This window comes from Kwoniella dendrophila, chromosome 8 (assembly GCF_036810415.1).
Source record: "Kwoniella dendrophila CBS 6074 chromosome 8, complete sequence".
In the NCBI taxonomy this organism is placed as follows: domain Eukaryota; kingdom Fungi; phylum Basidiomycota; class Tremellomycetes; order Tremellales; family Cryptococcaceae; genus Kwoniella; species Kwoniella dendrophila.
The window spans coordinates 1,278,703-1,305,634 of record NC_089483.1 but is presented as its reverse complement, the minus strand read 5'-3'; the positions used below and the strand labels follow the sequence as shown (position 1 = coordinate 1,305,634).

At 44.5% G+C, this 26,932-nt stretch overlaps 8 protein-coding genes across 8 annotated transcripts; 5 read left to right on the top strand and 3 right to left on the bottom strand.

The window, feature by feature from the left end:
* Nucleotides 1-91: 91 nt before the first annotated feature.
* On the top strand, nucleotides 92-3,560 carry L201_006302 (uncharacterized protein; the record flags this gene model as incomplete). Its single annotated transcript, XM_066222024.1, has 17 exons — nucleotides 92-646; nucleotides 716-876; nucleotides 935-1,093; nucleotides 1,151-1,583; nucleotides 1,635-1,695; nucleotides 1,751-1,790; nucleotides 1,846-1,878; nucleotides 1,935-1,989; nucleotides 2,042-2,138; nucleotides 2,187-2,236; nucleotides 2,290-2,439; nucleotides 2,500-2,730; nucleotides 2,785-2,825; nucleotides 2,878-2,913; nucleotides 2,971-3,175; nucleotides 3,235-3,358; nucleotides 3,415-3,560. The coding sequence occupies 17 exons, from the start codon at nucleotides 92-94 to the stop codon at nucleotides 3,558-3,560; spliced, it is 2,577 nt and encodes an 858-aa protein (XP_066078121.1).
* A 610-nt stretch (nucleotides 3,561-4,170) lies between these two features.
* Nucleotides 4,171-5,776, top strand: L201_006301 (tyrosine aminotransferase; the record flags this gene model as incomplete). Its single annotated transcript, XM_066222023.1, has 6 exons — nucleotides 4,171-4,284; nucleotides 4,349-4,627; nucleotides 4,679-4,912; nucleotides 4,976-5,092; nucleotides 5,148-5,420; nucleotides 5,483-5,776. 6 exons carry the CDS (start codon nucleotides 4,171-4,173, stop codon nucleotides 5,774-5,776), a joined length of 1,311 nt encoding a protein of 436 aa, XP_066078120.1.
* Nucleotides 5,777-5,883: 107 nt separating this feature from the next.
* On the bottom strand, nucleotides 5,884-9,165 carry L201_006300 (uncharacterized protein; the record flags this gene model as incomplete). Its single annotated transcript, XM_066222022.1, has 8 exons — nucleotides 5,884-5,993; nucleotides 6,049-6,382; nucleotides 6,437-6,778; nucleotides 6,828-7,162; nucleotides 7,213-7,275; nucleotides 7,329-8,108; nucleotides 8,167-8,971; nucleotides 9,028-9,165. The coding sequence occupies 8 exons, from the start codon at nucleotides 9,163-9,165 to the stop codon at nucleotides 5,884-5,886; spliced, it is 2,907 nt and encodes a 968-aa protein (XP_066078119.1).
* A 396-nt stretch (nucleotides 9,166-9,561) lies between these two features.
* Nucleotides 9,562-11,088, top strand: L201_006299 (uncharacterized protein; the record flags this gene model as incomplete). Its single annotated transcript, XM_066222021.1, has 9 exons — nucleotides 9,562-9,629; nucleotides 9,693-9,766; nucleotides 9,833-10,012; nucleotides 10,068-10,156; nucleotides 10,227-10,464; nucleotides 10,527-10,619; nucleotides 10,680-10,780; nucleotides 10,835-10,903; nucleotides 10,960-11,088. The coding sequence occupies 9 exons, from the start codon at nucleotides 9,562-9,564 to the stop codon at nucleotides 11,086-11,088; spliced, it is 1,041 nt and encodes a 346-aa protein (XP_066078118.1).
* Nucleotides 11,089-11,450: 362 nt separating this feature from the next.
* L201_006298 (uncharacterized protein) lies at nucleotides 11,451-15,991 on the bottom strand (the record flags this gene model as incomplete). The annotated part of the gene is made up of 13 exons (XM_066222020.1): nucleotides 11,451-11,490; nucleotides 11,552-11,724; nucleotides 11,917-12,123; nucleotides 12,355-13,067; nucleotides 13,132-13,594; nucleotides 13,892-14,182; nucleotides 14,271-14,690; nucleotides 14,741-14,817; nucleotides 14,935-15,034; nucleotides 15,080-15,196; nucleotides 15,239-15,382; nucleotides 15,472-15,737; nucleotides 15,787-15,991. The coding sequence occupies 13 exons, from the start codon at nucleotides 15,989-15,991 to the stop codon at nucleotides 11,451-11,453; spliced, it is 3,216 nt and encodes a 1,071-aa protein (XP_066078117.1).
* Nucleotides 15,992-16,633: 642 nt separating this feature from the next.
* On the top strand, nucleotides 16,634-17,415 carry L201_006297 (uncharacterized protein; the record flags this gene model as incomplete). Its single annotated transcript, XM_066222019.1, has 2 exons — nucleotides 16,634-17,221; nucleotides 17,275-17,415. 2 exons carry the CDS (start codon nucleotides 16,634-16,636, stop codon nucleotides 17,413-17,415), a joined length of 729 nt encoding a protein of 242 aa, XP_066078116.1.
* Nucleotides 17,416-18,701: 1,286 nt separating this feature from the next.
* L201_006296 (uncharacterized protein) lies at nucleotides 18,702-21,425 on the top strand (the record flags this gene model as incomplete). Its single annotated transcript, XM_066222018.1, has 2 exons — nucleotides 18,702-18,815; nucleotides 18,888-21,425. 2 exons carry the CDS (start codon nucleotides 18,702-18,704, stop codon nucleotides 21,423-21,425), a joined length of 2,652 nt encoding a protein of 883 aa, XP_066078115.1.
* Nucleotides 21,426-21,500: 75 nt separating this feature from the next.
* Nucleotides 21,501-22,515, bottom strand: L201_006295 (uncharacterized protein; the record flags this gene model as incomplete). The annotated part of the gene is made up of 6 exons (XM_066222017.1): nucleotides 21,501-21,581; nucleotides 21,634-21,723; nucleotides 21,777-21,879; nucleotides 21,937-22,254; nucleotides 22,313-22,353; nucleotides 22,411-22,515. The coding sequence occupies 6 exons, from the start codon at nucleotides 22,513-22,515 to the stop codon at nucleotides 21,501-21,503; spliced, it is 738 nt and encodes a 245-aa protein (XP_066078114.1).
* Between the last annotated feature and the right edge of the window lie 4,417 nt (nucleotides 22,516-26,932).

Sequence of the window (26,932 nt, the reverse complement as noted above, 5' to 3'; positions counted from 1 at the left end):
TAATTGCCACCCAACAATACCTTATCTTTACCTAATACCAATAAAGCATTATATCGTAGAAACTGTTCTTAGCGACTGTACCCCTACCACCATGTCGGCTCTGCCCCCCGACGCACCCCCTCCCGAAACCCCTCCTCTTCTTCCCATACCTACACTCGACATTCGTTGGGTTCATGCCGGTGCTCAACATCTCGACCTCCTTCCGACACCCATTACTTCCGCTTCAACGTCATACAAACCATTCTCGTACAGCGAGTCATTGCGGATAGAGGAACGATGGAGAGGTATGTCAGATGATGAAAGACGCAAAATAATCAAGGAATGGGGGTCTTTAGAAGGTGAAGGTGCACCAGCTCGTACCAAGAACAAAGAAAAGGAAAAGGAAAAGGACAAAGCAAGAAGGGCGAGTATCGCAAGTACGCATTCCGCTACTTCATCAATATCACATCCTTTAGATGATAAGGTCAAAGATAAGAAAAGTAACGGCTCAATGCCTGAGCAAGAACATATTAAATCTGGCCAAGAGCAGAATAAATTAGAAGATGAGCCCGCAAACGATATCGAGAAGAAATATAAGGAGATAATGGGAAGCGTACAGAAAGAATACGACAACTACGAACTTATAAAGGGAATACCTGTGAGCCAAGTAAGTGTTGATTTGCACTGGAGATTGTAATATCTTACCATCAAACCTGACAAACTTGCATCTTTGTAGGACTCTTTATTCGAGGTTTCGCTACCTACTCTCTCTTTACATCCCGTTTTCTGGGCTCATACTGGTTCTAGAGTACCTGTACTCAGGGGTACATGGTTTGTAGAGAGTGAGACAAGGCCCTGCTCCTGGGAACTAGCTCAGGAGATAGAGAAGGCGTATTTGTGAGTTGAATCTTCTCATTGCGGGTCACGCACGCAGACTGATTATACTTCATTTTAGGGAAATTCAACCTTGGCAACCGTCGTATAAGCACGAGTTGGCTACCGCTCTATCTTTAGGTGCTTCTGGAGAAGAAAAGCTCAAATACACTCTTCCTTCTAAGTTTGGTCAAGGGCTGGGGATCATTTTCGAGGATGAAGAAAAAGGACGTTTGATAACGTGAGTAATATCGCTTAAACAAAACATTCGCAGTAGTACTGAAACTAAATATCATAGTACTGGCACTCTCACTTACATTACGCGAGCTTTCTGGGCTTCTTTAAGATCAAAACCTTCCGGTACTTATGTGTATAGGGGTTTCGCTTCTGCAGCAGCTGCATCTGGCAAGGAAAAGACAGATGGTTCACCTGGTAGAAGTCGGCCCAGTTCACGTCGAGGTAGTAACAGTAGTCAACGTTCAGGCATAATGGAGAAATCCCCTTCCATGCAAAAAAGAGCTTTATCTCGTGATAGGAATCAGAAAGAGCACCATCACGACAAACCTGAAACGGTTGTAGGAGCGGTGAAAGGTTTAGGTTTAAGTGCTGGAGAAACTCTCACAGGGGTAAAGAAAAGCTTAGAAGATCTGAGAGATGAGGATAGGCGAAAACGTCCTGTGGGGCTGTCAGCAGATACGAGGAATGCTTTAGAAGAGGAGAATGCACCACTAGTAAGTAATTTATATGTCACTTCACAGTCTATCAATCTGACAATTGTTTAGGTTGATGCAGAAGAAGACGATGCTCCATGTACCGATTTGATACTGGTTATCCATGGTATAGGTCAGTCCACATACGCTGGCTATGTACCACCAATTTCTACTGATTACTTGAGCAGGTCAGCAACTCGCTACTCAATATGAAGCCTACAATTTTGTGTGAGTCTGGTTCGAAATATGACGAAAATAGATTCTAATGTTCGTCGTGATGTAGGTATGCTGGCAATCAGCTGCGGCAGGTATTAAGGTAAGCAATATTTTGCATAATTCAATGAGTACTTGCTTATAAGTTTGAGACGACAGAAAGCAGTCAGCAAACCCTGCTCTTGCATCTATCATAAGAGATCGTCGATGTCAGGTAAGGCAGATCTACATCTTGACAAACCTGGAAGCTGATTTTGTATTTGTAGATTCTTCCTGTTCAATGGCGAACATCTATAGATCTGGATGACGAGAAAACGGAAGAAGATAAAGAGCATGGAATGGACAATCGGTTCACGATATCTGGTAGGATATATGCCCTCTGAGTATGATTCTAGCTAAATCATGACCCAGATATAACCATGAACAAGTCAATTCCATATGTGCGAGAGCTTACCAATGCGGTAAGACAAAGAAGATATGCTGTTTGTAGCCGTTGCTGATTCTGTTTCCACAGGTACTCCTCGATATACCTCTCTATATGTCACACCATCGTCAAAAAATGATTGAAGCGGTATGCCTTCAAGCCAACAAACTATATCGTCTTTGGATCGCTCGAAATCCCGAATTTGAAAAACACGGCAGAATACATATCATCGGTCATTCAGTGAGTTCGTCATGAGCGGTATGACTAAAGGCGCTGTACTGATTGGTCCAAATTGGCTAGCTTGGTTCTGCTCTTGCTGCTCAGATCCTATCAAATCAGCCTACCAAAATGCCTACATTATCGCAACTGCCCAAACAAGTGATTACGCAAACCAGAGATCGATTTCTATTCAACACTAGCAACCTGTTCTTATGTGGTAGTCCTCTGGGTATCTTCCTTCATCTTGAACAGGCCCAGCTGATGCCTAGAAAGGGCAGAGATAGGACGATGCATTCCCCTCAAGATGAAGCTGTAAGTCCGATCTAATGGACTGACGTGTATTGGCTAAATCCCTTTCTAACTTAGCTCGATCGGGCAGGGAAGTATGGTTGTTTAGCCATAGATTCGTGAGTCATAGACCAGCACGATGCCTGCGCTCAGGCTAACGATTACTTGCAGTCTGTATAACATATTCTATTATACGGATCCCGTAGCGTAAGTTGTACTTCTGGGTCGGAAATCATTGCTCACTAACGCTTTTCCTCTTCTTAGCTATCAACTCAACGCAGCTGTAGATGTCAAACTAGCTGCTCGCCGCACTCCGCTAGCGATCACTTCCGTTACGGCACCTTTCTATGCGCCTGTTACCGATGGTTTCAGCTCCATTTCGAAGTATTTACCCACTTATCTAGGAGGTGGAACAACAGAGAAGAAACCAGCTCGTCCCGGTGTTATACGTTTACCAAGTGGAATTGAGGTAAGCCTCCTCAGTTCAAGCAGGCTATATGACATTTACACTAACAGGACGTTTGCCAGATGTCTGGACCTAACGGCGAAGAGCGACTTGAGGGTACTCGAGGCGAACGAAGGTTCTCAGCATTGAACCCTCACGGCAATGTAGATTTTTACCTGCCCTCGGCAGGTGTCAGTGAATATTTGGGTAAGCACGAAGTTGGATTTATATGGAAAGATGACACGCTGAGTATTTAATGGCAGATATGATTACTGCACACTTGTCTTATTGGACCGACCCTTCTTTTGCAGCCTTCCTGCTTGCGGAAATCTTTTCAACTCGGCTAGATCTGATGCGAACGGGTATGGGTTTGGCTGAGCAGATTATGCCCGAAGGAACGGCCTTGTAGAATTAATAGATTGGTTGCAGGTGCAGACCTGATTAACATAAAATTGTAAATAGAACCTAGAAGAAATCTACCTTTCTTATCTTAATATATGTATATGGTAACTCAGAGCAGATCATGTAACTTGTGTAACTATGCATGTATGTGTATAAAAGTCAAACTACCGGAACATGACATGATAAGCTGGGGTGATGAGCAAGGTCCGGCCGCGGTTCAGGATCCGACCGGAACATGCACTGATCGCGCGAGTGATATTTTTGTATTTCAGGATTGTTAACTTATCTGTGGTCCATAGAACATCCAATTGAGATGGGGTATCTTAATTCATTATTTCCATAGATAGCTTATCTCGCAATATCATCATTAACGATCAACGTTTCCATATCAACCGACCGAATTCCAAATAACAAAATGACCAGATGACAGATGACAAACACCGGCTGATTGGAGCTCAGGTATGAAAATGTGACTGCGATTCAAAACATACAAATATATATACATATTGTAAAGGGGTTATTATTGAGATAGACTCCCGTCTCTTCATATGTATCTTTCAAACGCTCACTCATGATTGATTGTCATAGATAGCCATACTATCACTTGCTACTTTGAGATGCCTGACCTCCAATTAATAGCCGCTCAAGATGCCTTGACTCAGCCATTTGCAAAGCAATCGCTGGAAATTAGCTCAAAGAAAGAATGGAATGTACGAGTTTCCCCATCAGTAGTAAGTCATTGAAACAATTCACACTTTTGTCAAGAATAGACTGACACTTCTGCTCTCATTATAGACGCGTTCGAGAAATCCCATCCGAGAAACATTAGCATCCATAACAGCTAATAAACCATCTTCATCTAAAACACCTATCAATCTCGGTCTCGGTGATCCTACTTTTTATCCCCTTCATCCGCCACCCTCTGCCGCTATAGATGCTGTCAATCAAGCTGTCTCTGGAGGAAAGTCGAATGGTTATTTGAATGGTGTAGGATCGACGGAAGCTAGACAAGCTGTAGTAAATTACCATAAAAGATGGGATGGAGTTCAATATGATATCAGCGATATTGTCCTTGTACGTGAATGTCTCATACTACTCGTGTTAATGTAGCTAACACTTTGCCAGACTCACGGTGTTGGTCAAGGTCTCGATCTTCTTTTCTCAGTCATGATACCACCTGCATCAGTCGAGAAGTCGAATATCCTTCTACCGAGACCTGGCTTTGCTCAATATACAGCATTACTCGCCAACTTGAATGCGGAAATACGATATTACGACTGTTTAGAGGAAAAAGATTGGGAAGTGGACGTTGAAATGCTAGACAAACTTTGCGATGATGATACTCGAGCGATTCTTATAGTAAGTTAACCGGTACTGCTGTTTAAATACATAATGTATCTAACGGTAATAACCCATAAATAGAACAACCCTAGCAATCCTTGCGGCAGTAATTACAGTCGCGAAGCATTGAAGGATATCTTAGCCGTAGCAGAAAAACACAAGATTCCGATCATCGCAGACGAGATTTATGGCCATATGGTAAGTGTCATGAACTTTGCCTTCACAGTTCAGGCGCTGATGAAACTATGCGCAGACATGGTCAGCACCATTTACACCTTTAGCATCTCTTTCTAACTCTGTACCAATCATCACCCTTTCTGGATTATCGAAGAGATTCTTAGTTCCGGGTTGGAGGTTTGGCTGGCTTTGTCTACATGATCCGTTAGATGTCGCTTCAAGTATAAGAGCAGGTATACAATGTTGGGGAAACCGATTCATGGGCCCAAATAGTCTAATACAAGCCGCCTTACCTACTATATTAGCAACAGAACCAGGTTGGTATGACGAGGTGATCAATAAAATTGAGGTGATTTAATATCCATTGTCTCCTCCGCCGAAACAAGTACTGACATAGATTTAAATGTACAGCTATTGGCAAAAATCGTATATAAAGGAATTTCCGATGCTCCTGGTCTCAGCACTACGTTTCCTCAGGGGGCTATGTATTGTTTCGTCAAAGTTGAAGAAAGTGCTTTTCCCGGTTTGAAGGATGATGTCGCTTTCGCTACTGCATTGTATAACGAACAGGCTGTATTCGTCTTACCAGGTATCTGCTTTCAGAAGCCAGGATACGTTCGACTAGTCCTCGGTACACCCCCAGATGTGATGTTAGATGTAATGGAAAGAATACAAGAATTCTGCGATAAGCACACTGGACTCTGATTTCCGGATCTTTCTGAGGCAATCATACATAGATTTATACAATAAATGTACAACATTTAATATACAGATCCTCTATTTTAGCTGCAAAATGCATCGTCGTCCTCCCACTAAGAAAGGTACACTTGTTGCTTTAACAGCGGTTTTGACTGTATTGCTGATAGGTCAGCAAGTGCTCGGAACACGCTCATATCGACTCGCGACTTGAAGAGGACGAACACTGAGGAAGCCAATCAGCTGTAGAACACGTTACCTAGTTCTTTATAACTACATACCATGAGTCGGGTCATGATCCAGTACCCTTTCGGCTTCTTGGCAAACATCAAATCCAGCTGCACAATGACAGCAACGCAGCCATGTCCCGCGAATCTGGTCACCATGGACATCACAAAGTGTTTCACGATGCAGCAAATGCTGCAGATATGCTGTAGGATCTCGAGGGTTGATAGTAGCTAGAGCTGAGGTAGGGACTTTCCCTACTGGTTGACGATATAGAAGTGGTAAGATAGGGCGAGAGGATCGGACAGGAATATGGACTGGTCGATCGAATTTCAAAAATATATGCGATGGATTGTGGATCTTGTATGAACGGAGTTCACATATAGAGCACTAATTATCCGATACGTTAGATCTAGCAACAACAGGATGTTGTATGGAACTTACCAAATTATAGCCTTCTGGATCAGATGGGCAATTAGCGCACTGGAATCGCCTTCCCATTATCCACTCAGTACAATTGCCGCACTTCAAGTTATGATCCAAAGCATCTCGCGATGTAACATTGATGATTTGCTGAGGCGGAGGAGCAGCAACGTCCCTATGCCGGCTTGTTGTCGGTGCGTACACCGTATCGTTTGTAGGTGAAGATGAGCGAGAAGAAGTTTCGCCATCGCCAACGAATGGACTTGAGATGCTGGCAGTCACTGTGCGGTCTTGTTGGAACCATCGATCACGTGCTCTTCTCGAAACGGCATCCACTTCATGCGACGAAATCGGAACGGGTATCTGAAAAGAAGGGTGAGCTTACAAGTTGAGGTTCTGCTTCCTGACTCACCTTCATCATGATATGATCTGCTGTGTGACTCGTACCATTGACTTCCATGACAACCGCTTCGCACTGGATGCACAAATCTACAGCGCACACTGCACAGTGAAACCTTGGACCAACTATATCTTGCAAGCAGTTATGACAGAATGCACCTGGATGTCTCATTGGTACTGGTATAACGTGAGCACGATTTGATATTGAGCCGCCTTCTGCATCCAACTGTAGGGAGTTTACTGTGGGGATTTCTTTGTCCGGCAAGGAAAGGAAAGCGTGTGCTGGGTGTATTTCCGCAACTTTATGATAACACGTCTGACAGAGATTGAAGTTGGAACACGATACACCTGTATTGACTCATAAGCACACGACCACGCTCAAGCACATATTGACTTACATTTATATCGGTTTCTATATAGGAGGTTATGGCAGATGGTACATTCCATTTCTTCACTATAGTCTGTAACAGGACAAGATTGAGCAAATTGTACGACCCCTATATGTAGCACTTACCGAGATCTACCCAGCCTTCTGCTGCCCATATTTTCTCTCTAAATGTATGTCTAGAATCGCCCGTCTGTCTTCTTCTCCTCCTCTCGAAGTGGATCAGTTCCTGTCGAGCCAGCTGAGCTGCAGACTTCGTATGAGCAATTCCATGAACTTCTATACAACCTGCACATAACTCATAGCCTCGAAGCTTGATAGATCTGTTGCTGATCAGATCCTCATTCGAAGACGTAGGGGAATCGGGAAGTGTGGGCCCGTTGCCATATCTGTATGTCGCGGTGGTAGGTGAAGACTGTCCACCAAAGTTGGCTTGTAGAGATCCGGAAGAATCGTCTGTTGAGCTGGAGCTACTTCTAGTACGGGGGTTACCGAGATTATAAACAGTCTGCGGTCCCGCTGCCCATTCAGTCACTTCCGAAGAGGATCCATCACTCAAATCGGTCTCGCTAGGTAGTCGCGGTGGAATGAAAGCTGCCTTGCCAAGCGCATCTTCTTTCCAAAAATCGCCTTCTCCGCAAGTTTGACATACATAACGCATGTAATCTAAGCGAATTCCGCAAGCAGAACAATCTGGCGCAAGGATAGGTGGACCAGTAGGTTCAGCGATGCGTACTGGTTCGAATGGCAATTCTGATGGATGAGGTGTTTTGGGTGGAGAGGTGGAAAGGGTGATCTCCGAATGAAAGCCGGAAAGACGATGGCTCGGTCCTGCTCCGTATTCATTATGATCGGCTTCAGAATGAGAAGAGTGGGAAGAAGCGTCCGTCTGGTAAGAGTAGTAATAACCTGAAAAGATATCAGGTCCGTCAAGGTGTATCAAGGTGTCTTAACGGCTTCCACTTACGGCCTCGGGCATCCCGCACTAAAGCAATATCACCTGGAGACTCTTCATCACTACCATAACTGTCTTCATCGCTATCATAACTACTCCTTTTTGCACGTTGTCGAGGGGCTGGACCAAGCTTACGAGCTGCTAAACTAGATTGTTCTCGTAGCCATCTGGTTCCAAGATCTGTGTGAGTGAGTAAAGAAGGTGCCGGATCGCTTTCTGGACCTGTTAATATTGGTGGAAGGTGGGGCTGGGATGTTTTGTTCGACGAACCTGAGCTGTGAATTGAAACGTTCTTTGGAGTTACTGTATCCGACCGAGGTGCATACCGATTCTTGTCATTCAGATCTAAACTGCTCATTTGCTGTATAGTTGAGGTCCGCCTTCCAGCCACAGAGACAGGCTCCGAGTTTTGTCGTAAAGTGCCAAACCCCGAAGAGCTTCTTCGACTCGTCAAACTTTCTTCATAATTATCTGAACTCCAGCTTCCTTGGCTTGTTTTCCCATCTCTCTCTGATTCGAGAAGTGACCCTGTACTAGTTCTGAAGCTGGATACCGAAGAAGTATCACTCAGACTAGGACCATCGTATTCTACCAAGACATCTAGACGGATCGTAATCTTTCGAGCCGAAAAAGGGTACATCATTTGACCAGAACTCGATCCAGAATGATTCGACATAGCGGCATCATCGTCACCAGATACGAAGTAGCCTATTGCCTCGGTAAGATCTGTTTCCGTTCTAAGGGAAAATTCTTCTCCATCATCGTCCGTATAAGCCAGAGAGAATGGTGAAGCGGAAAGATTGAAACATTCTTCTACCTGCCATAAGTATCAGCTTTGCTACCTGAAATGCACATTCTAATGTAAGTACTCACCCGGGTTCTCAGTGAGTCCAATCTGCATGTGCCTGCAGAAGGAAAGGTGATCCGACGGGTCGTTCCATCATAGGCGCATTTGACTACAAGAGCTCGGCTTGGTCTGTCTGGTATTGACCGAGAAGATGAGGGATACATTTCAGGCTATATCGAAGTCATTGGGATCGTTCACGTTTAAAGAGGTTTGGATGTGTTGAGAATGGTTGATCTATAAGAGCCAGAACATGAAGTATATGCAATCTCCAATCCAGGACTGAAACAGGTTATGGAAATATCTGCATTAAAGTGAATTATAATGCTTAAAATGTGTCAACAAAAATCGCAGCAGATAAGAATAGAAAATACGTATTAGGCGAGAAGTGATGACGTGGAAAATTCAACCTCGCATTCCTGACAGCTTGGTAGACATGAAGCAATTTCATCACAAGCTTGAATACGAGATTATCTTTTCATCGCTGTTATTAGTTGTAGACACCTTACATACGAGGTCTAGATCAATACAGAAGACTAAGAGATTGCGCTCAACTCTTCGAAATGTCGGTAGGAGCTTCATCATCTCACGTCGCAGCTGGAGGAGCGACATCTGGCTTGACCATCAACCTGTATGTCAACTTAGTTTCTCTCCTTCCTTTTCAAAGCTGATTGACGTTGACTCCCCTTCAAAGTCACCCTCTTCCGATTCTCAATGTATCCGATCATCTGAACCGTTTAAGGCTAACATCTAAAGGGGAATCTGAGAGTAAGAACATTTTCGATCTTAGTCAATTATGGTTGATCACTTACCATTGATTATTTCCGTCAACAGTCATTGGTGCTCTCCTTGGATCCGAAACTAATCGAGAAATATCCATAGCCAATTCGTTTGAACTTGTATATGCTGCCCCCGAAGGGGATGTTGATATGGGTGAAAGCAGCACTGATCCTAATCGAGGTAGCAGAACGCAAAAGTTGGATACGGCCTTCATGGAGACCAGAAGAGATCAATGTGAGCGTGGGCCTTCTCTTCCTTAACCTCTTTTACGCTTACTTTGCCAAAATAGACAAACAGGTCTTTCCAACTCTCGACGTGGTGGGATGGTATTCTGTAGGTGAACAACCTTCGCCAGAAGATGTGAACTTTCATCAGCAAGTAAGCCTCATTTCTCGCTGAATATCTTCATTTTATCTAAGATCTAGAGAGATCTAACGTCCCTATCTAGTTTACGCAAATCATTGATACACCTATATTCCTTCTCTTCAATCCTAATCATCCTTCCGATTCTCAAGCCTTACCTGTCGCCATCTACGAAGCTGCATTAGCAGAAGGAGGAAAAGACGAAACAATAGAAGGGAAATTCGTCGAACTTGCTTATGGAATTGAGACCGGAGAAGCAGAAAGAATCGCCGTTGACGGTGTCACTAGAGGAGGTATGGGTGGTGAAGGAGAAGAAAGTACTGGTGAGTCCGACTGTACATTTGCCAAAATTGAATGAGCACATTTGTTGACTCACTGCAAACAGTCGTGGCCAATCTTACCACTCAACGGAATGCAATTAGAATGTTATACGAACGTGTAGCTGTACTCTTGCAGTACATCACGGGAGTTATCAATAGTGAGTGCAGAAAAGCGTCGAATATAAGCACAATAAATTGATCTAAAGTATTGTGAGCAGAAGCCGCTGAACCTGATCACAACATCCTTCGTCAAGTATCTGCTTTGGTAGCGACCCTTCCCACCATGGATGCTAAAGAGTTCCGAGAAGAGCTTGTAACAGTAAGTGACGGCACCTTTGACTTGTTCGACGCTAATGAATACCAAATCGTGTAGGAATATAGCGACGTCCAATTGACCGCTTATCTCACTACTTTGACCAAACAACTCAACGCTCTTAGTGATGTGCGTTTAATGCGAAGTAACCATGGATGTTGCGCTGACTAAGCTCAATTTCTTAGTACGCTGATAAACACAATCTTCTTCATCCGCCACCAATTGACGATTTTGGCACTTCACAAGGTGGTATGCGTGGTGGACGAGGTTTTACTGGATATGAAATGGGTGGAGGCGGACGAAGAAAACGATGATAGTCTCTGAAAACACCGTCTCACTGCAGCGAAATTACATTGTACTGTATTAGAACCTCCAAGACTTCCTCCTTTGTATACTAGACCTCGACGACATCATGCAACATGTAACGATTACCGACGTTTTACTTGTGCACCGTAGGATCCTTGATCGAAGTCTGTGGACGAAAGCGCTATGGATAGCCGCTCAGGACAGAACATCTGTTCATCCACATTCCGTGCGGCAAGGTACACCAAAAATCCATGCTATGCTGTATACAGGTTATCTCATCTATGTACAACTGGTAAGTAGTCCACGCGAATTGAGAAGGTCATCTAATCATACAAAAGACCGGGTTTTCGTAAATCATTATGTTCGTTATCTACAATTTATAGCCTTGAGATTGGAGCATTCTTGCCCATCTACGAAGGGCGATTGTCAGCCCACAAAATCATTTGATCTATAATATAACAGGTAGCTTACTGATCTCTTTTAAGGTTAGCTTCTTCCAGCTCACGTTTCAGCTTTTTGTTTTCCAATTCAAGTTGGTTTCGGGAAGCTTTACTCGCTTGCAGATCCTTCTTCAGAGCTACAAATGCTTCAGTCTCCGGCAGTTGAGCGTCGTCAAACATGCCATCTAGTTCAGTATTGAAAGCCTAAGATGGTCAGCGAACGCCCAGATTACACAAACTCACCTCGTAAATCACGTCCAGCTCAATCTGAGCATCTCCTAGGTGGCGTTGAAGTAGATCTTGATGCTCGTTTGAGCGTAAAATCTCGGCTTGTAGAGTTCGGATTTGGGAAGATTGCTGATACAATTAGCTATAGTCACATGACGGTTCACGTACCTGATCCCGCTCCGAAATTAAGCGTCTTGCTAATGTTGTCGCTTGATTGCTGCTAGCTTCGGCTTGCCTTAGGTGACCATCAACCCTTTCAACAATAGAAGTAATACCTCTTGCACATTCGTCCATGACTATAGCGTCAATCTCTTGCTTTCCGGAGGACGAGTGACGTGAAGAAATCGAATCGTAGGCTTCGTGATCAACAATACGCTATACATGATTAGCTGAGTATCTCGCAAATTAGCACTTACATTAATGTTTCTCCTCTGTGGTGAACGCGGCAAAGATGTATTACGATCTAGTCTTTGCACAAGATCTCGACTCTTCCCATCCTTGTTCATCTGCTTTCTCAAACCAGAGATTTCGGATTTTAATCGTTTGTTGGAACCAAGAGCGTCCCGTATCTGCTTGTCAGCTAACGCTAAAACGCGAAGTACTCACTTTTTTGGACGTGGCTTCTAGAGCAGCCTCTACATCTCGACATTCATCCATCTCTATGTCCTCCACAGTCGTGTTTGAAACAGCTGAAGTGACGGAATTTTGAGAAGCTGATACTGTTCTTGTATTGGTAAGAGGTCCAGACGTCCTTCGTGGAGTAAGTTTGCCTGAAGCCCTGCGGCTACCTGGTTTAGTAGGTTCAGATACGTTGGATGATCCAGACACATTCCTGGGACGTAAGGGGCTTCGCGGAGGGGACCTTTTGCGTGGTGTGAGGTTATCAGTTGAATGTTGTCGTTTTGTCGTTATATGTAAAGTAGGCGTCGATTGCGCTCCAGGAGATTCATCGTCATCACAGTCCTTCAATGGAACTGTCTCTCGTCCGACGGATATTCTTCGTCCCCCACCGGAAACTATACGAAGTCTAGTATGAGCAGATCCAATTGTGGATAATACTGCTGGGTGGTGTGAAGGGCTGAAAGAAGCACCAGACACTGGGTTCCGAGGTCCTGCAGGCCGAGGTGACATAGTGATTGGGGGAGGGCTAGACAATTGACGAGGAGAAGTGAAGACATCTTCCTTTGCTATCATTGATTGCACGGTCGAGGTTCGGTGACTGGTGATTGACGTCGAAAGCGATTTCGGAGTTGCATCCATGGTTGGGCTGAAAGCCCTCACTGGCGATGGAGACTTGCGAATACGTAAAGGCGTTGTGGCTAGAGGAGGAGATTCCGCACGTACTGTTATGTCAGTGAAGGCGCGACCAAGGTGAACACTTACATGTCGCTCGCAGAGACGCTTCTGCCTGATTCATCGAACGCTCTTCGACGTTCTGACGAAGCTCAGATACGCTCTTTGTTCCTTGATTGATATTCACCGCCACTGATTTGCTATTACTTCTCGCCAAATTGAGACGAGCGTTCAGATCAACTTCACTTTGTCCTAAATCTGCTTGATATGGCGCACCAGCTAGCAGCCCTACAGAAACTTTGGTCAGACCGTCAGATGGCGAACTAGATCGATGTACCAATCGTTTGTGTGAAAAGTCATCAGACAGATCCAGCGTCGATGATCTGCTGCCAGTGGATCTTGAAGCTTTAGTGCTGAACATATCACTTCTTCCTGACACACTTCCTGCACCGAACAGGTTCCGAGAAATAGCATCGAGGTTGAGCATCGACGGTCGCAACCGGTGAGAAGTGGCTGAAGGGGTAGTTGGACATGACGTTGTACCTGTCTTAAACTTGAAAATGCCATATTTATGGACTATATATCAGCGACAGCAAATCTATGGAAACTCACCTGTTGTGGCAATGCGACTCGTGATTTCGCTAATGTCTACAACTATCCGGTCTTCATCGGTAGCATCGGCTGTGGAGTAGGAAAAACGACATAAACCGCCTGACATGGGTTGCAAGCGGATGCACAACAAGGGTCCTTCGTCGTTTAAGGGTAAATCTGGAGCGACACCTTGTTCATCGATATGAACAGCAACTTTTGCCTGCAGGAGTCAGCGGAAACCGTGGTACTTTTAACTTACCTTAAACCCATCAGAGTATCCGTTTCTGTCCCATACGTTCCAATAACATCTTGCTCTTCCCATTGCTTCCCCAGCGACTTCCAAAGATAGTTCTTGATCGTTCATTAACACCTTAGGAATAGCCCTGTTATCCTTTACTTGTACCTTAGCTCGAGCTAGAGCTTGTGCGGCCCATAGATTATGTATGAAACGAAGTTTGTCTCGACGAGTAGCAACAGGATCAAGGGCTACTGAATAAGGTGGATGTACAGTAGAATATGATCTGAAGGGACGAGCAGCCCAACGTCCAGTCTGGTTCATGGGCGGGCGTTCAAAAAAGATATGAAAATCTGCAAGTCAGCCCAATCTTTCTTTGTCAAAACTCACCTCCGTTGCCTACATCCGATGCAATAATATCCAAAACATCTACTACTCCACGGCAGCTCAGCTTATCCTTTTTGACTGCATTCTTGTCCATTATTGCAACACCCCTGACAAGTTTCTGTATGTCATCGGTTCCAATTGTTTTACGTCCGCTAATCGAGCTGGATTGTCGCTTTACTATCATCAGTTTGTCATCAAACAGGAATAGAGTACAGTTCAGAGCTGTTGCGGCAGAGTGTATTGTGGGCGGTGATTGAGAAGTCAAAGATCCGAAAGAAGCCATAGATGGATTTGAGCTTGAGGAAATGGATAAAGGTCGGGAGCCTAACGAGGATAAGGGTCGGGAGGGAGGAGATGATGCGGTTGGGTATTCGGCTGGGAGGTCTTCAACATCGATGGAATCAATGAAATCACGATTGCTGTTGAAAAGTTTGGCCTACAGAAACATGAGTAATCAACTCTTCGAAAATTGCAATTCAAACTCACAGGGAAGTCGTCTATATTCCGCTCCAAGTGATACATAACTGTAGCTCTGACAGTTTGAGGATCAGGTTCACATCTGGCTATGCCAGAAGCGATTTCGATGGCTTCCATGAGCTTGGCGCGTTGATCTGATAGTGGCGACATGCATTTGATCATTGCTAGTATGTCAGCTCGTCAACATTGCCATTTGAACTTACTTTGCCATAGCAAAGTATACCTCGGTATCCTTTGCACCGGTTCCATGAGAAGCTCTCTCAGACCAATGTTACCGATTCCAGTTGTCTGATATTTCGTACTCTGTTACTGTAATTAGCAATCGATTTTAACGAATGAGAGGCTCACCTCTATAAAGCTAGCGAAACCATTGAACTTCTTTAATGAATCTTGAAATAGCTTCTGTGATTCATCCTGTTTGCTTAGGTAAGTTCGGTAGGGATCGAAAGTTCGCAATGTTTTCAACTACCATAGGTCAGCTGACTTGTACAGCATGTTGAGACTTACGTGTTTTAAGCACACATCGCCAACAACATCTTCAGCTTGGCCTGTCTTGAGCATAGCATCTAGATCTGTCATAAATGCAGCCGAAGCAGGCACTATCGCTTCGATGTTGGCAAACATCGCTTTAGCTTCATATTGAGGTATGAGCTGTTGATTAGGATCTCGAGAGAAGAGTCGAAGACGGTCGGCATAGCTCTATAAGATTATTAGCTTGCATAAGTTATATATGGACTTACTGTTTTCAAAGCATGTATTCGCGACAGATAGCTTCTTTCTGTCTTTACTAATTCCTCAATTAGGTTATTCAGACGAATTGACATTTCTTCCTTTCTTGGCCCAGACCAGCCTGGACTTGGTCCTTCAGCTTCAGTATCCTCTGACCTCGGAGGTAGCGAAAGACGAGAAGGAGTATTTGGTATTTCATGTTTAGCAGTAGCAGGTGATTGGAAAATTGATAGTGGTTTGAGTGGATTTCCCAAATGACTAAGCAGATTTGCCGTTTCTGTGAACAAGAGAGGTTAGCTAGAGATTTCTGCAGAGACAAGACGTACCTTCTCCTTGATTTTCCACCACTACATCAAGTAGGAATGCTCTTCTTGTGACCTTTTGACCTGTTTCTTTGTCGGTCGACCTCGTTGAGCTATTTAGATCGATAGGTTTTGAAGGTGGAGGTGGTGGAAATGGATCAGCTGAGCGTTGACGAGGTACTGCATTTCTATATCTGAGAGGGGAAGAAGCGATTGTTGAGGTTGGCATGACGCATCTGGGTATGTCGCAAAGACAGGTTTGAACCTAAAGACCTAATTGATGTAAATGTCGCGACTGATTTTGACGTAAACGAAGTGGTTTGTATGTCGTGAACACTGAATAGTGAGTGGCGATTATTTGAGGATCTTGAGTCTATTCGTGTTGATGACAATAAGTTGAATGATAGATGCATGGATGCATAGATGATATCTTGAATGTTTGTCCTCATATAACAACTTTATTGATATCGACAATAAGTAAATAAGTAAATAACTAAACACAAACAGATATAACGTAACACACAACAACGCACAGATACTCGATAACTCTTCTATAACAACAACAACAATAACAACCACCGTAATCGCATATCGTTGTCAGGCTCATGACAATGCGGTCAAGTCCGCATCCAACAACATAATATAGCGCGTGTGAAGAGAGATCACTCCGGCGGGTAGGATATATAGATATAGATATTATTACATATTGATGTTGTCATGCATCCTCGTGCATATATATCATACATATCTTATAGCCTATTCCATAGTACGATTAATTCATGATATAGTCTTGTCTTTACTTTCCTCAGAAGCTGATTTCGCTGAAACAACTTCAATTGTCGCTGGAATCCGCGCTTCCAGAAGGTCTCCAATGCCGACCGCAGCTCCACATCGTCAACAATCCACCCTTTCATCAGCATCTTCAGGCAATCGTACGGTCCGAGCTCAATCACACTCTCAGATAATATCTCGACACTCTAGCCCTGCATCACCTTCTTCGTTATATAACGACGAACAGCAGCCAAGCTGGGGTGATAATGATGCTGGGCCAAGCGATTACTGGAGACGGAACACCCCTTCGCCTCAATCATTAGTAGAACTAGCACCAGTAAATTGGCGGAAGCTTAGCGATGTGCCCTTCGATGCTGATAACATAGAGAATGGTCCAGATGATCATTTCTGGCCTTCACATAACATTCATTCACCTGAGCAGCAGATCGAAAACGATACATCGACAGCCAAAGAGACTGATGAAGAAGAATATGAAGCAAGGCTACAACAAGTACTGGATGTTGAAGCCGCTCAACCTGTCTCGCCGCATCTTTCTGATATAACGCCGGATTGGAAAGGGGAGGGATATCGTAAAACATATCAAGATATCATGGAAGCATCCGATAACGGTGTTCATGCTGGATCAATAGGAGACGAAGAATTCGGTCGTCTGAACTCCCCTTACACTGTAGGTCATTTGATAAGACAGCTTAAAGTGACACCTAGCTGATTTCGAAACAGGACGACCTGTCCGAGCGAACGCCTTCAGTCAAATCAAATCATATGAAGTCCGCGCAAACTACGCCAGCCACACCTAGCCCGAGCAAACGAGCGTCATTCATCCGTAAGTTCGACAACAAAGAAGTATTTGCTAATATGTAGATCCTTCCATCTCCCGTTTACGTTCCCATATGCGCACGCCCTCTGCGTCATCACAGCAGTCTCCTCGGCAACCCAAACTAGCTCATATGAGAACCTCGAGTCACTTCTCACAGATATCTGAAGCCAAATCGGAAACTCTATCCATAGAAAGCAATAGCTCTCATCCCCAACCTGAGATGATCATCAAGTCTCGAAATGCTGAGAACCGGTCTCCAGCTTTTGTTTTTCACCCTCTCAGACGTTTATCTGCTCAAGCATTTCTTAGAAGGGGAAACAATACTCAAATTGCTACCAAAATTCAAGGTGACCCTAATCATTCCACCGGTAAACCGACCGTTATGGACGTACGAGGAATGATAGCTGTAGGAACGGACAAAGGATTCGTACTTGTATACGGGTTTGGACAAGAATTAGAGCATATTTTGGGTGACGAAGGCAATAGTGAGTATCTTGGTGGACTGCTGAGGCTGATCTTCAGCGTCTCCCGTAACCGTTGTCACAATATCGGAGGATCAAACGTATATCGCTGTCGGCCGAGCTTCTGGCAACATACACCTCTACGATCTCGCCAATCCTGTGAAAGCAGCTCGTACCACACTCGCCTTGACCGTCCGTCAAGTTCTGTCTGGTCGACGTGAAGGTCATCTACAGAACAGTCGCATATTGCACATCGGATTCGTTGGCGCTCGTCACACATCTATTGTCAGTGGAGATGAGCACGGCCGAGCATTCTGGTGGAGCTTAGGTAAAGTCGTTGGTGTAGAAAGCAATGACGTTGTTAGAATGCTCGGAAGCTATCCTGAGACAGATACCGAAGCTCACAGTTATCCCTCAAAAAAACCTACAACCCTATTTGCAGCGCATTCCTTACCTTTAAGCGAACAATCACACCCGTGCGATTCTTTCGTGCTTTCAGCTCTCCTGACTCCAGCCAAATTAGTTATTGTTGGCATGAAGCCTTCGCCCAAAACGTGGTTTCGTAAAATGAGAGATAATATAGGCGGTGAACTTGGTGCATTGTCAGGTTGTGCCGTCTGGTTAAGAAAAAGTACACAGGATCCAGTCTTAGCATATTCGTGGGGTGGATCCATTCGTCTTTTACACATTCCGTCTGGTGATGAACTCGAAATCGTAGAAGGAAAAACGTATCAATTTCATGAGCCGATCCGAGCAATGCAGTGGTATAATGCCGAGGTGAGTCCAATCATATTAGTAATCAAACTGACAAATCTTAGCACCTCCTTATCATAACGTCCAATCACTTGACGCTGCTCGATATACGCTCAATGACTGTGGTGGAAACAACGAACTTACAAACGAGACTTCTATCTTCGCAAGATTCGTTTATTGGCCTTAACAGACTCACCACCCATAACCCGCCCGAGAATCTTACCGGATCTGTGCGATCTTATCGAGACAAGTTGTTCTTACTCGTGAGTATTCTTCTTGGGTGAACTGAGCTAATGAGAAAGACCAAAACTACTTTGCAAGTAGGTACATTACAACACTGGAATGATCGAGTTTTGTCCCTCGTACATCAAGGTGATTTTTTGGGTGCAATCGAAATCGCTATCAAATACTACGAAAATCGCGCCATAGGTAACACCATCAACCTTCCGGATGATCTCGATGAACGCAAAGGCGTCATCTCTGTCAGACTTCATGAGCTTCTCCTTGCGTCACTCAAATGGGCATTCTCGCCAGATCGTCTCACGGAAGACACGCATCTAGGACAGGGTGTTGATTTGACTGGTCTCTTTGAGGGCTTAGCCACCACTTCCATCAATGCGTGTCTGTCTATGCAAGATCTACCATTCCTCTTCGATGAGGCTTATGAACATTTCGCTCAAGTCGGCATCCAAGGTATTTTCCTTCGGCTATTAGAACCATATATACTCGCTGGTCGTATACGACAAATTCCACCTAGCATATTTCAAGCCCTCATCAAAATTCATGAAGATAAAGGGGAATTGGATGAAGCAGAAGCTGTCATATGGAACGTTGAACCAACTTCTTTAGACATCAATCAAGCGATAACATTGTGCGAAACTCATGGTCTCTGGGACGCGATGATACACGTTTATACTAGAGCTATGAGGGACTATGTCGCTCCTCTAGTGAAACTGGTCAATGTCGTTCGCGATATACAACAACACCGATTGAATCGACCGTCCCTTGTTGGCGACAAAGACGATCAAGATCTAGAAGGCTGGGCACCGAACGCATACAAGCTCTACGCATATGTAGAATCGATCCTATCAGGTTTATCGTACCCTAGTGGCGATAGTCTTCCCGAATCTGTAGCTTACAACGCTCGTAATGATGTTTACTCCTTCATCTTTGCTGGGCGCACTATTGCTTGGCCAACTGCCACCGATTTTGTCATCACGAACGATGGGCCTGAACCCCCTTATCCATATCTCAATCTTCTCCTCCGTTTCGACACAGAAGCATTCCTCCATTCGATGGATATCGCCTTTGAAGATTCCTACCTCAACGACACATCAGGCGCAATGAACCGTCAATCCATCGTTAACCTTATGCTAGATGTAATGGATCCGGAATATTTCCATCCCGGTGATATTACCTTCTTACACATATTTGTCGCTCGAAATCTACCTAAATATCCACAATTCCTCTTTATCCCGCCTTCGACGCTTCATCGTATATTGGTCAGTTTGGCTAGTGATCCTGATCAAAGCACCAGGGAAGATCGACAATTAGCCGCCGAATACCTACTATCTGCTTATACACCGCATGATTCTGAAACAATGCTAGAACTGTTTGATGAAGCTGGATTCTATAGAATATTACGAACCTCTTATCGACGGGAAAGGAAATGGGGAAAGCTTATATCCACTCTGTTAAGGGATCCCGAATCAGATGATCAAATATTCAGCAGCCTTGACGACATAATCACTAGTGCTCCTTCATCAGTCGAAATATATAGGGCTGTTTCCGATGCTTTACCTCAATTGTTGTCTCTTGGCGTTCGACAAACAGCATTGCTACTAGAACGGGACCTTCCAGCATGTCACTCTCAAGCGATAGATGTGCTATCTCCGGCACCTCACAAGCAGATGGCCTATTTGCGCTGTCTATTGGAACCCAATGCTGAAGATACAGGATTGGTCAACCCTTCCAAACATATTGATCTGCGCCTACGACACTTATATATCACCTTACTCTGCCACAACGAGCCCGATAACCTTATATCTTTCCTCGACATTCGCGGCCCAGATTTCTTCGACTTACCCCAGCTTGCGATCGATTGCGAGACCTGTGGTATTCATGAAGGTCAATTGTGGTCCCTGGATCGTCAAGGTAAAACGAAAGATACGTTCGATACCGTCGGCAACATCTTACGCACAAGAGGTGTTGACCTTGGTGAAGCTATCCTATCCAATGACATAGGTATGGTACATATGTCTCTAGCAACGATTCAAACCGTATCGAGGATGGCTACGCGATTATGTCAGGAACATTCAAAATCTCACATTACCGGTGAAGTTGAGGACATCTGGCTAGGAGTTCTACACGAAATAGTCGACCTTGTACACTCCACTTCCGCTCTGACTGCTTCAACCTCCAACGATGCTATGGCTGCTGCTACCGACACTCTACGATCGGTTGTACAGGAGACACTCGCCGCTCTAGTCTCCTCGTCTTCGCCTTCGCTCTCTTTTCCTCGATTATTCAAACGACTCATCGATGCTTCAACTTCCAAGAGCAAACATGCCAAGAAGGGACGAACTTATTCCGAGTTTCGAACCATCCTTACTGGCATGCTTGACTCTTATCGAGCCGAAGGAGAAATGCTCACTATGACAACTCGCCTTGTAGAAGCGGATCTATACGAGATTCTTGCTGTTTTGAAAGCGAAAAGGGAGGGTGGATGGGGTCTGCTCTCATACGACTGCAAGGTATGTTTGAATGATCTTGCTGGGGAGGATATAGTCATTTGGGCGAATGGAAAAGCATCCCATAGATCATGTTCTGAGATATTATAGCATAAGTATATATACAATAGTCGTTACATGAGGTTGTAGAAAGATAGATAATATGCATACTGCCTGGATGAGATATTAATCTTGTCTCAGGATTTTCATAATATCTTCTCGTTCAGATATTTCTGCCAGCATAAACGGGGTTTGCTCATCCTCATCCTACAACGCACACACTGTTAGTCCCATTACCACTTTTGCCAATTAGACATACCTTAGCATCTTTATCGGCGCCCAGTCGTAGTAACAGTTCGGTCATTTTGACGTAACCCCGATCTGCTGCCAGGTGTAAGGGTGTATATCCCTTAAGACTGAGTTAGATTCGCTTCGAATTATGTCTATAGTGCAGATACTCACAAACTCATCCCTAAGGTTGATGTCATCCATGTTCTGCTTGATCAACTTTTCGACTTGCGAAACATCGTTATCAGATACCGCTTGATGTAATGGATGTATTGTGCTTACATGGTAAAAAAAGGCATCAGTAGTCACAAATCGAATAGTACTCGTAACTCACGACAGAGCATCCTGTTCCCCATCTTCGCCAGACATCACACTAACTTTTACCCCACCTATAGGATTATCGTTACCGCTTTTACCCTGAATTTGTCTCTGGTCTTCAGCTGGATCATCATCGAGATTCTCCAGATCTATATCCTCATCTTCGTATTCGCGTATGTTCCCTGTCCATCCTATCTGTTTGGCAATTTCGATGTATCGTCGACAAGCTGATTTCTGACCCGAAGACTGTGACGAATATTTGGTGTACTGAAACGCCCAAGAGTCATATTTGGCTCGAGGAGCTGGGGAGAAGATAGAGGGACGACCTCCGATTCTTTGGAAAGATAGAAGGGTGAGAACAACAGAAAGACAGTCTGTAGAGACTGACTTACGGTCCGGCAGATGAGTTAATGTATTTGAATAAACCATAGAGCTGATCTGATCTTGTCAATTCGGATTCTGATCAAACTAGTCTTAATACCCGGCTCACCTCAAGTTTCACATCGTTCGGTAAACTTGCCGCGGAAGGTGCAGATGAGACCCATTCTGATGCAGCGTTGAACTCCTTGAGGTGCGTTTCTTGATCGTTGGACATGTATCGACGATGATAGTGTGCACCAGATATTACGGTAAAGCAGAATCAAACATAAATGAGAATCGGATATATAGTTCAACATGAACTTGCCTCGCGTGAAAACGTTAAAAGTCATTACATCATCATATATAGTCTCCGAGATTACCATAATATGGCAGCTAAAAACACCAACACTGTATGTCCGATTGGTGGTAGGATCCATGTATATCTACTCCCGAATAAAAAGACTGCTATAACAAGGAGAATCAAAGTACAACAGCAGCCTTGAATTGTCCTACAAAAAGCTGATCAACAATGCTGTAAGCCCCCATTTGCGGTGTCGACTTACCTTTCTCGCCTTTTTGGTTCAGCCCCTAAACTGTATAGGCCTACAAGGGAGATGACTGGCCCTACGTACAGCAGATTATGGTCCGCGGACATTGGGTGATTCCAGTTGATCCATAAACTCCGAGCCCAGACAACTAAACCAGTGGCTTTGAAGGGTACAAGCCAAAGCATGAAGAAGAATGCTGCGGCGCCGAATTCATGAGAAGCCTAATCACAAAATATAAGCGGATCTGTGCTGCCGATAAATAGTAATGTTTCACCCACATGCGAATGATCACTCCATACTAGCGAGGTCCACATTGCAGCGAAAAATATTATAAATGCCAGTTGATGAGGGACGATCAAGTAAACTAGAACGAGAGGAACCAAGAATTGTACTATTAAACGAGACGTAGGCGGCCTAGAGGACATGAAAACAGATAATTAGGATCCATAGCTAGTCCTCGTTCACAGCCAACTTTGTAAGGCTTTGTGCAACTCACGGTGAGGTTCCGACGTGCGTCATACGCATACGTGACAAGAGCATTCTTGTGCAGGTGATCGCGGCATCGATGACCAACCAAGCTGTACATGTCAACCCGAAAGTCCAGGTAGACATAAAAAGTACCAAAGGTACAAACGCTATTTCGGTTGTCCCAAGCAGAAGATCATCCAGATTGACTAGTGACCTGAGAGAGATCTGGATGAGGTTGCCTGCAACGAGTATTGAGCAGCACCCTGGGAACCATTTCCAGCCTACTTCTTCAATGCTTATACCGAATGACGGTATCTGACCTAGAGTAGATCTATGTCAGTGGACCTTTTGTTAACAAGGTACTTACCATTCTTCAGAAATATCTGCAATTGTTTCGCGAGGATCAAAGCGGCCCACCCAAATGGCCAAGATAGCAAAGTCATTCGGTAACGGGTGACAATCTTTGCCAACGTTCCAGGTAAATGAAGGGACAGTCGTACTGCTTCAATTGGACACCCATCTTGCTGGAATATTCGCACCGTCATCCTATCTCTGATATGCTGCCTGTTCTGGAAGGGAGCACTGGCTATATGTGAGTGCAAGTAGATATCTCGGTTGTCATCTGGATAGAAGCGAGCTTCGGTAGTTGTATCTTCAAGAGGAGGCATAGGTTGTGAGACGTGCTTGATTATAGGTCGAAAGCCTGTCATCAAAGTTAGACCCAATCATCAGGACAATACAGTACTCACTGCTACATTGATTAACGGAGGTATGTAAACGATGCACGAGTAGCGACGAGGTATGAACGTTGGAAAAATGTAATTCAAGACTTGTATAATTGGTCATCAAGCGAGCTATGGTCATCCATGTAAGCCAAGAGCATTTCGACGCATCGACTCACTCCATGATGATTCCTTGATTTTGTCGACCTGCATCGATCCGCTTCCCATTACTCGGTGAGTGTCACTCCGGACAACTAAGAATCCCTGGATATCCTTCAAATATATGTCTACAGCCAAAAGAGTTTCTTCGACCTTTATGCCCTCACCAGGTAGAGGGAATGGTGAAAGGGGATCCTGCGGTAAAGGGAGTTGTTCATACCTGAAAGGTATCTCTCGACAATGATCCAGGCAATGTTCGACGGTAAAAGAGATTTTTGATTCAGAACTGATAGGTTTGGCAAGAATAGTCATATTGACAGAGGTGATTTGTACGTTTTGAGATGGTCCTGAGGAGCTAGTAATGACGGGTTGCAAAAACGATTGTTGTGCGATTGCTAACTTCCTGACCCGTTGATCGTGTTGAGCCATTCCAAGCAGGGCTTGAGCTACTAGTGAGCGGATCTGATGACACCAAACTATTGCTTGATGATCCACCCCAGTCCAGGCGCCTGAAATACCAGTAGTGAAAGTGGAGAAACCGTCCAACTCTGTTACAACTGTGGGTGGCAGGGCGCAGCTGTCAGAAACAACTTGAGTATCCGAAACTCCTCCACACAAAGAAATAAGGAGGGGTCGGATTGGAACAGAGATCCTTCTGTAAATATCCGACATACTGTATTCCATCGTTAAAGGAGGAACTGTATGCGGGGTGGACAAGGTGAGGATGGCGTCCACATGTTCAGCTATATCTTCCCTTGTAACCGCTGATCGCGCAGCAATTCCACCCATTGAGTGAGCAAGAAGGGTAACCTGCGAGGGCCGTTCCGCCAACGGGAGAGATCTATATTCGTCCAATACCCTGCTAACCGCATGCCGAATAAATGCAGCTTGTTCAGAAAGGGTGCGAGATTGAAAAGCGGAAAAGTCTTCGTTGAAATCAACTATGGGCAGCTGTTTGAGCGAATGGTCTGCACTCAAGTAAAGCCAACTCACTTGTAAAGAAGTCCAACTTCCGGTACCCAGTGACGTGTCCAGCATGCGATGTTGAGATCCCTTCGGAATACTGCTTAAAAGCAGATGATGCTATAGACCTTACCTGCTGATAGGATCCAGCATTTCCAGGTATAAATAGAACAGGATGTCCAGCAATCTACACAGCCCAGTCAGACTAATATCTTGTCTCTTAGGGAATCACAAACCGCTTGCTTACTGAGAAATCCGTCTCTATACCTTGCTCTTGGTATAAAAACACTTGATACCGTGGAAATGGATTATCCTGCCAATCCAGATGGTAGTAGGAAGGCGACATCCAGCTCATCTCACATCCCCATGATCCTGACTCTCTCTGATCCTTTTCGTAGCAGTGATATACGATCCAAGTGATAACGATACTGCTGAAGGCGAAGATGAGTGTTATGAATCGGGGCCTGATATTGCTGGTATTACTGGTATTTTTAGATTGATTAATATTTGAATGAGCGCTGGTTGTTATTTGCGTCCGATTTTTAGCGGGTGCATACATGTCTAGTTGAATGATTGAGCCATGACACGTTATGTGATCGATCAAGTGATAGGCAAAAAGCAGAAACTAATAATCGAGATATCTCTTGAATAAGGTGAACTTCATGAAACCGCGGTAAAATTACAATTGGTTTTATTTATTCGACGAGTATTGACAACCTTCCTTTACGTCATCATCATTTTTTGCGTTGATAGTCATATAGAAATAACAGCATACGTTTTGAAGGTTGTTCTGATAATTACACGGCAGAGCGATACTTGCGGCATTGATAAATCGAAAGGACAACGAGTCTAAGCACGTAGATGCATACAATGGTGTGTTTCTATGGTAATACAACAGCAAAATTGTTCTTTTTTGGTCCGTCGTCGATCACGCTCTTCTTGCGCCATGTCTCTCCTTGTTCCGCTCTTTCGCTCTTTCGCCAAAGCCAGTATCCCACCTTGCCACCAGGCTTCCACTGCTCTTTCTCCAGGGAAAACCCGACCGTTCGCATCAGCTCTTGGAACGACGTGAGGGTGAGGTATCGCGAATTAGTCAGACAGGGCAATGGTAAGACAAGAAATAGGAACGATTGAGTAGGAAGTGGTTTGAGTTGTTGACGTATAAGAGATAACATGCGCCCTGTGGGATACATAAAGTTAATCTTTTTGTTCTGCTCTGGCGCGAATGCGACTAACCTCTTTCCGATGGTGAGCTAACAAAGTTCAACACCAAGCTGCAGCTGACGATGTCAAAAGCATTTATATCTGTTACCGGCAAGGGTCTTTGGAAGAAGTCTTGCTCAAGTATATCAGGGTGCTGGGAATGTAAATCGATCGGTTGATTGGCTATCCATCGTGAACAGCTTGCGTAATTGGTTGGTATCAGTGCCCCTATTTCTAACATGCTGCTCCGCATACATAGCTCGTATCAGTATGTATACGCGAGAATGACAATTGATAACCAGAAGAAACAACTACTAACCGCAATTTAGTGTTTATAGTTTCCGCTTGGTCTCTGAGTCCTAGTTCCACCAGCCAACGCACCAGCACTTTTGAGCTGTCTCCACCTCTCTCGTTAGATTGTCCAAGTGTACTAGCGATTTGATAAGCGTTAAGACCGCCTAATGACTCCATCTCCTGCTCAATCGCTTTCAGCTCCTTTTCTGCTGATTTATGTACATTCGCATCCTGCTGCGAGTGTGATGACCTCAAGCTTGATTTCAGTCTCGCTTGTTGTTTCAACAACGTATGA